We start from the raw sequence: 8,424 nt of genomic DNA, 5'->3' as shown, positions 1-8,424 counted from the left end.
CCGTGTTCGTGTCTCAAGGGTAGTCTCAGGGCATGACAAAACTTCGTATCCGAGCAGTAGGTTCAAGAGTCCTAGGATGTCTGAAAAAGTCACACTAACTAGTGTCATTTTCATGGGTTTGAAGTTAACCACATCTAATGATAGTGAGGCTATTAGTTGTTTTAGAAAAAAATCACTTTCTTCTTACTCTTATCATGCGTAAGGCATGATCTTATTCCATTCTAACTTGATGTTCTACGTTTCAAATCATGCCTCATCGTAGAGCTAACTCTAGGAATGCGAACGCCAGGAACGCAAACACAAATTCTCTAGTTCCAGATTTAAAAGTCTCAAATGTTGAGTTTAGGAATGTCATACTGAAATTAGCTCAGAATATTACTAACCAGAACAATTGGGTTCATTCTCATGTGAATAAAAATGGTTGATCAGTAGCAACACGGGTCCATGACTTTGTCAGGATGAATCCGCCTCAATTCTTAGGATCAGAGAATAATGAGGATCCTCAGAATTTCTTGGATGAGATCAAGAAGATCTTTGAGGTAATGTATGTCGCTGGGAATGACCAGGTTGAGTTAGAATCATACCAGTTGAAGGATTTTGCTAATATCTGGTACACTCAGTGGAAAGAGAATAGGGGTAAAAATGTAGCTCCTATCACTTTGGATTGCTTTAAAGAGACTTTTCTTGACAGATTTTTTCCAATAGAGTGGAAAGAGGCAAATATTCAGGAATTCATGAACTTTAGGCAGGGTAACATGACAGTCCAAGAGTATGGGCTAAAGTTTAACAAACTTTTGAGGTATGCTCCTCACATGGTTACTAACTTCAGGGCTCAGATGAATAAGTTCTTGTATGGAGTGTCAGATTTGGTAAAAATTTAGTGCAGAAATGCAATGTTAGTCAGAGATAGGAACATATCTAGGCTTATGACTCATGCTCAGCGGGTTGAGAGTAATAAGCGTAGGGAACAGGCTAACGAGAGTAAGAAGTCTAGGATTTGGAACTATGACTATTCCCAGTAGAAATCGGGTGGCAGAAATCTCTCGCAGAGTCAGCATAAGTTTTCAGCTCCAACGCCTTCATCAGCTAGTGTTCCATCCTCCCAGAACAGGTATGACCTTAAAGGTAGAACACCAGGCTCCAAGTCTTAGGGAAGTGTTTCAGGAACCAAGACCTACCCCACTTGCCCTAAGTGTGGTAAGAACCATCCGGGCGAGTGTCTTGAAGGAAAAGAAGGATGTTTTGGGTGCATTCAGTCTTGTCACAAGTTGAGGGATTGTCCTTCCAGATAGTGTCAATGAGTTGGTAATGGTAAAGCTCAGTCTACAACATCAGCAGCACCAGTAAGTCGCCCAATTAGCAGGGTAACTCATTTGGTACATGTGGCGGTCAGCTCCAGAATAGGTTGTATGTTCTTTAGGCTTGCCAGGATCACGGAGGTTCTCGTGATGTAGTCACTGGTACATTATGCGTCTTTGACCTTGATGTTTATGCATTGTTAAATCTAAGGGCTACTATTTCTTTTGTAACTCCTTACATAGCAGTCCAATTCAGTGATAGTCCAGAAACTCTCTCAGAACCTTTTTCATTCTCTACTCTAGTTGGTGATCCAATTATAGCTAAACGGGTATACAGAAATTGCCCTGTCACAGTATTTCAGAAAGTCACCTCAATAGATCTTGTAGAGTTAGAAATTTTAGACATCGATGTCATTCTAGGCATGAATTTTTTACACTCATGGTATGCCTCAGTCGATTGTAGATCTAGGATTGTTCGTTTTCAGTTTCCAGATGAATTAATGTTAGAATGGAAGGATAGTAGCTTAGCGCCTATGGGTCGATTTATTTCTTACCTTAGGGACAGAAAAGTGATATCTAAGGGTAATCTTTATCATCTAGTTCGGTTTAAGGATTCTAGCCTTGAAACCCCAACTCTTGAGTTAGTTCCAGTAGTTTGTGAGTTTCTAGAAGTGTTTCCAAAAGATCTTCCTGGAGTCTCTCCCGAAAGGGAAATCGAATTTGGAATTGATCTCTTTCCAGATACCCAACATATTTCTATTCCTCCTTAGAGAATGTCTCCAGCAAAGCATAACGAATTGAAAGAGCAATTGAAAGACCTTCTATATAACGACTTCATTTGACCTAGTATTTTATCATGGGGTGCGCTAGTGTTGTTCATAAATAAGAAAGATGGTTCTTTAAGATTGTGCATTGACTATAGACAGTTGAACAAGTTCAAAATCAAGAATAAGTATCTCATTCCCAGGATTAATGACTTATTTGACCACATTCAGGGTGCTAGCCATTTCTCAAAAATAGACTTCCATAAGGGTTATCATCTGCTTAGAAACAGAGATAGTGACATTCTGAAAGCATCCTTCAGAAATCGGTATGGTCATTATGAATTTGTAGTTATGTCGTTTGGTCTAACTTATGCTCCTGCAACTTTCATGGATTTGATGAACAAGACTATCCAAACAGTACTTGGACCTGTTCATTATCTTCTTTATTGATGATATCCTCATTTACTCTAGGAGTGAGGAAGAACATGCAAGTCATTTGAGATTGTTTTGCAGACTTTCAAGGATCGCCCGTTATTATCTATGTTTAGAAAATGTGAGTATTGGTTGCAATCTGTTGCTTTCCTTGTTCACATTATATCTAGCGAAGGGATCCGAGTGGCCTCACAAAAGATAAAATCAGTGAAATAGTGGCCCAGACATACCTGCAGATATCAAAAGTTTCTTAGGTTTATAGGGTTATAACAGAACGGATTTTGAAGGATTTTCATCCATAGCCTCACTTTTGACTAGGTTAACTCAAAAGATGGTCAAGTTCCAATGATCAGATGATTGTGAGAAAAGCGTTGCAAAATTTAAAACTAGATTGACTACAGCTCCTAACTTGACTCTACCAGATGGTTATGTGATCTATTGCGATGCATCCAGAGTTGTCCTATTTTGTGTTTTGATGTGGCGAGATAAGGTTATAGTGTATGCCTCTACACAGCTTAAGGTGCATGAAAAAAACTATCCGACTCATGAACTGAAGCTTGCAGCAGTGATGTTTTCACTCAAGATATGGAGATACTACTTGTATGACGTCATGTAGATGTGTTCACCGGTCATAAAAGACTTTAGTATGTGTTCACCCAGAATGAGTTGAATCTTAGCCAAAGGAGATGGCTTGAGATCCTTAAGGATTATCATATGAGTGTGCATTATTATCCTAGTAAGGCAAATGTAGTAGCCTATGCTCTTAGAAGATTATCTATGGGTAGTGTATCCCATATTGAGGAATCAAGGAATGAGCTAGTGAAGGATGTTCACAGGCTTTCTCGCTTGGGAGTCGCCTTATGAGCATATCAGACAGCGGTGCAACAGTTCCAAATGCGGCAGAATCGTCTTTTGTAGTGGAGGTTAAGAAAAAGCAAGGCAGTGATCTAATCTTGCTTGAACTGAAGGGTGCAATCCATAATCAGAGAGTGGAGGTTTTCTCCCAAGGGGGAGATAGTGTACTTCGCTACAAAGTTAGATTGTGTATTCCTGATGTGGACGAGTTGAGACATCATGTCCTTGCATAAGCCCATAACTCTGGGTATTTTATTCATCCAGGTGCAACTAAGACGTACCGCAACCTATGGGAAGTCTACTGGTGGAATGTCATGAAGAGGGATATAGTAGACTTTGTGAATAAGTGCCCCAATTGCCAGCAAGTAAACCTTAGCAAAGCATTTCATCCAAAAATTGATGGACCGACAGAGCGTACCATTCAGACCCCAGAGGATATGTTGAGCGCTTGTGTGATTGATTTCAAAGGTAGTTGGGATGATCACCTTCCTCTTATTGAGTTCGCCTACAACAATAGCTACCATTCCAGCATTTAGATGGCCCCTTATGAGGCTTTAAATGGGCGTAGATGTAGATCTCCTGTTGTTTGGTTTGAAGTATGTGAAGCAGCTTTGATATGGCTAGATTCAGTCCTTTATGCTATGGAGAAAGTTCATTAGGGATAGAGTTAAGACAACCGAAAGTCGTCAGAAATCTTATGTAGATGTAAGGAGAAGGGAACAGAATTCCAAGTTGATGATTGGGTTTGTCTGAAAGTATCCCTAATGAAAGGGGTGATAAGATTTGGAAAGAAAGGGAAGCTCAGTCCTAGATATGTAGGCCTTTATAAGATCTTGAAAAGGGTTGGCAAGGTGGCGTATGAGTTAGAGTTGCCAACAAAATTAGCAGCAGTGCATCTGGTCTTCCACATCCCACTCTTGAAAAAATGTGTGGGTGATCCAGCCTCTATAGTGCCAATAGAGAGTATGGCGCTAAAAGATAATCTTTCTTATGAGGATGTACCATTTGAGATTCTTGACCGTCAGGCTAGAAGGTTGAGGAACAAAGAAGTTGCTTCAATCAAGTTTCTGTGGAGGAGCCAGTCCGTAGAAGGAGATACTTAAGAAGCAGAAGCAGCCGTGAAACCAAGTATCCTTACCTCTATTCTTCTGATTCCATTTCAGCTTAAGATAATAGTTCCACTTTAGTTTTTAGTCATTCATGCGTAAACTCAGTCTTAGAATCATGTTCCCTCAGTTTATACTTGCATTTCAAGCGTATTTGCATGTTCTCGGAACTTAATTGAGCCAGAAGCTCAGCTCTCAGTGCTTAGTAGTAGGGTTTGTAGATCTTTCCCTCTATTCCAGCTAGATTAGTCATGTAACACCCCAAATCAAAAAAACACCAAAAACCAGTTTTTATGAAAATCTATAAGTGCAAAAGACGATGGTCACCGGTGGACCGTAGCCTGACCCACGGTCCGTCTGGCACATCCGTTGATTGGGTCAGATACAACCCAAAATCTCAATCAAGAAAATTTGACTAAGTGTCAAACGACTGACGGACTTACGGTCTGTAGGTCAGACTACGGTCTGTAGTCTGACTCTGTCAATTGACACCCCATTCATTCACTCTCTAAAAAGAGCCACAGATGACCAGCACGGTCCACAAGTGGACCCACGGTTTGTAGATCTTACCGTAGGTGGGAACTAGCAGGCAATTAACGGGGAAATGCAATTGGGCCAACTTCAAATGGTCATAACTGTTAGAACAACATTAATTATGTGTCCTATCACCTATCCACAAATAGATAATTTAATTAGCTTTCCATTGCCACCGATCTTGATAAAATCAGACCTCTGAGCAAAAAGTTAGGACCGTTTTAGTAAAGGCCTATCGAACAGGCCCAACCTACGGACCAAACAACGGACCATCAGTCCTGGACGTCATTTGGTCCGACAGCAACTAACTCAGGGGTCATTTTGATCATTTCTCGCTTAGTTTAAACCTTAAGGTACACGTTTTGATCCAAAATCATCAGATTTTAGTCACCTTAATCCTAGAAACATAACAAGAACTTACCTAAGTCAAAATCATAAATCAAAAGTTAGAAAATTAAAAGCAAGAAAGGAGAAAAAGCTCAAGAACCCTAGTTCAAGAACAAAGAAAGTTTCCAGCAGTTCCAGCCCCGAAATCCAAGTGTTTCTCCGTGAATTTCATCACCGGGTATGTGGGATTGAACTAGTGGATTCCTTTTACCTATTGGGTCCCTAGTTTTCAGTCAGATTCTTGATTCACATATCATGATTAAATCTAAGGTTTCTAGAATTTTGATAGAACTTCATGAATTATTAAATATATGTTCCAAATCAGATTGTTATGTTATTATTCTTATTATCGAGTAAATTTCAAAACCCTAGCTTTGTATGTTTTTAGTTCTTGAATTACACATGCTAGGTCAGATATTCCAGTTATTCAGTTATACGTGCTTCAGCTTTTAATGCATCATTATCAGTTTAAATGTTGCATTCTCAGTTTGCATGTTCAGTTTTAAGCTGTCCAATATTTACAGAAATTCACACATAATCAGTTAATTACATAAATCAATTGTATTAGCATAATACCGAGTTGGACTAGGGTTCAGTGTGCCCAATTAATCCCAGAACTACTAGCCAAGTAGGTTGTAAGTCCACTTTGTGGGCATCAGTTTAGTGATCACACCAGCATGCCTTTATACCTCTGGAAGGGTATATTGGATCCTCTCGATGGTTCGTATGCATCAAACTCCACATTTAGCTCACATTGTTTCATTATCGGTTATTAGTAGCTCCCATAGTTTAGTCAGACTCTCTACATTGATCATTTATCAGTATATTCAGTATTCAGTCTCAGCATGTTATAAATTAGTCATTGCATCCAGTTAACTCAGAAATCAGCATATCATGTTTAGATTATTATACTTGCTTTTGTGCTTGTTCAATTATGTTTTATTTCAGCTTTACTCAATCCTACATGCTTAGTACCTTTAATGTACTGACTCATACGTGTGGTACATCTTCTCGTGATGTTGGTTTAGGTTCTCAGCATCTAAATCACACATAGATCGATTTCTCGATCTCCAGTTCAGCAGATTCAGTGGTGAGTCCTCATTTACCCAAGACAATAGCCATGAGTTTCTTCTCAGTATTTAGTCTTTTAGTTCCAGTTTTTGCTATACTTAGCTGAGGTTTGTTCCAGTATTTCTATTCCAATTTTGAGGTTATTTTTAGATATAGTTATATTTAGTTTAGTATTGACTTAATAGTTCATTTGTATTAAAATCATTGTTTTCAAATATCTCAATCATAGAATATAGTTTTTCCCCATCTTTTCATTTTAAATTATCATTTTGCTTCCGCATTTAGTTTATTATATTTTGTATGCTCATGATCATGCCAACAGGGTTAGCTTGGGATCACTTGTGGTCCTAGGTTCTGTGTCACATCTCGGGAGTAGTCTCGGGGCATGACATAAAAACATTTTGTAGGTAATGTAATATGCCCACAGAGCATCATCTAGATTTCGAGACAAATTATTCCTATTTGCATTGAAAATGTTAGACAAGATATTCTTGATCTCCCGATTTGAAACATCCACTTGGCCAATAGTTTAAGGATGATGGCATTGCTACTTTCTGTTCCATCCTGTATTTTCTTAATGTAAATGTAAAAATCATGTTGTAAAAATTGTATCCACCCTTACTGATAATAGACCGAGGGTGCCTAACCTAGAAAATATATAGTGCTTTAAGAACTGAACAACAATTTTCTATTCATTGTTTGGTAGTGCTACAACTTCGACCCATTTAGAAACATAATCTACTGCCACCGAAATGTAATTATTACCAAACGAACTCATAAATGGACTGATGAAATATATTGTCCAAACATCAAATAATCAACTTCCCGAATAGGTTGGACAGACAGCTAATATCTTCTGGACACTCCACATTATTTTTACATTGCACAAATATCTTATTCATGAACATACTTGTAAAGGGATGGTCAATAGTACCCACTTTAAAGTATTTTAAAAGTTGTACGCATTCCACCATGATGACCACTAACAACCGGTAAAGCATTATAACCATGGAGAATTTGATTGTATTTATCATCCGGCACACATCTCCTTGTGATATGGTTTGTACACTCTCTCAATATGTATGGTTCATCCCAAAGGTATTTCTTGAAACCCAATTATAACCCATTTTGTTTATAGAAGTACAGTTTATCTTATATCAATCAAAATACTACATAGTTAGCAAAATCAGCACACAAAGGAGATTGTTGTAGAATTACCTAGAATACATTGTTCATCGGGGAAGGCGTCATTTATTTCCATCGCTAAATCATAATTTCACTTGAGTTTTAACCTTTATAGGTGGTCAGCCACCTGAATTTTACAGCCTCTTATGCCTTCGACTTCATGTAAAAATTCTTGAAACAACAGCACCCACTTTATCAGTCATTGCTTCGTATCATTCTTTGTCATCAAAAAGTGTTGAGCAGCTTTATTAGGCGTACAACCACATTGATGCCTAAAAATTTTTCTCAAACTTTCTCAAATGCATATTCCATCACAACCAGTTCTTTCTTCGTAACTATATATATATATATATATATATATGTATATATGTATATATGTATATATATATATATATGTATATATAAGGAAAGCCGGCTGAATCAAATCGACACGTGAATGTAGTTGTACAGGTGGCATCTATTATGCGTAACTCTAATTATGGATAACGGCGCAACAAAGAAATCAATTCCTTCCAAATTTTGTTTTTCAAATTTTTTTGGACTCAATTATTTTATTTAGAGTTTTCTATATCTATAAATAGGACATAGAAATTATTATTTGGTGGAGGCCAAGAACAAAGATATAAGACATAATGTAAATTTTCATCTAGCTTTGGAGCTTTGTAAGAGCCGCTGTGGATGCCGGAGAATTCTAGTTTATTCTTTCTTATCGTTTATTATTTAGTTGTATTCTTTATTAATAAAAAAAAAGTTCAAATATTGTTCTTTACTATTTATGATTAATACAAACGT

The 8,424-nt window shown here is 37.8% G+C and overlaps 2 protein-coding genes across 2 annotated transcripts; both read left to right on the top strand.

The window, feature by feature from the left end:
• The first annotated feature begins 458 nt into the window (after nucleotides 1–458).
• On the top strand, nucleotides 459–2,068 carry LOC138341645 (uncharacterized). Its single transcript, XM_069293158.1, has 2 exons — nucleotides 459–869; nucleotides 1,421–2,068. Exons 1-2 carry the CDS (start codon nucleotides 459–461, stop codon nucleotides 2,066–2,068), a joined length of 1,059 nt encoding a protein of 352 aa, XP_069149259.1.
• A 1,286-nt stretch (nucleotides 2,069–3,354) lies between these two features.
• Nucleotides 3,355–4,452, top strand: LOC138341644 (uncharacterized). The gene is made up of 3 exons (XM_069293157.1): nucleotides 3,355–3,538; nucleotides 3,614–3,817; nucleotides 4,121–4,452. The coding sequence occupies exons 1-3, from the start codon at nucleotides 3,355–3,357 to the stop codon at nucleotides 4,450–4,452; spliced, it is 720 nt and encodes a 239-aa protein (XP_069149258.1).
• Nucleotides 4,453–8,424: the final 3,972 nt, after the last annotated feature.

This window comes from Solanum lycopersicum, chromosome 2 (genome assembly GCF_036512215.1).
Source record: "Solanum lycopersicum chromosome 2, SLM_r2.1".
Lineage (NCBI taxonomy): Eukaryota > Viridiplantae > Streptophyta > Magnoliopsida > Solanales > Solanaceae > Solanum > Solanum lycopersicum.
This window is presented reverse-complemented; position numbering and strand designations above follow the sequence as displayed.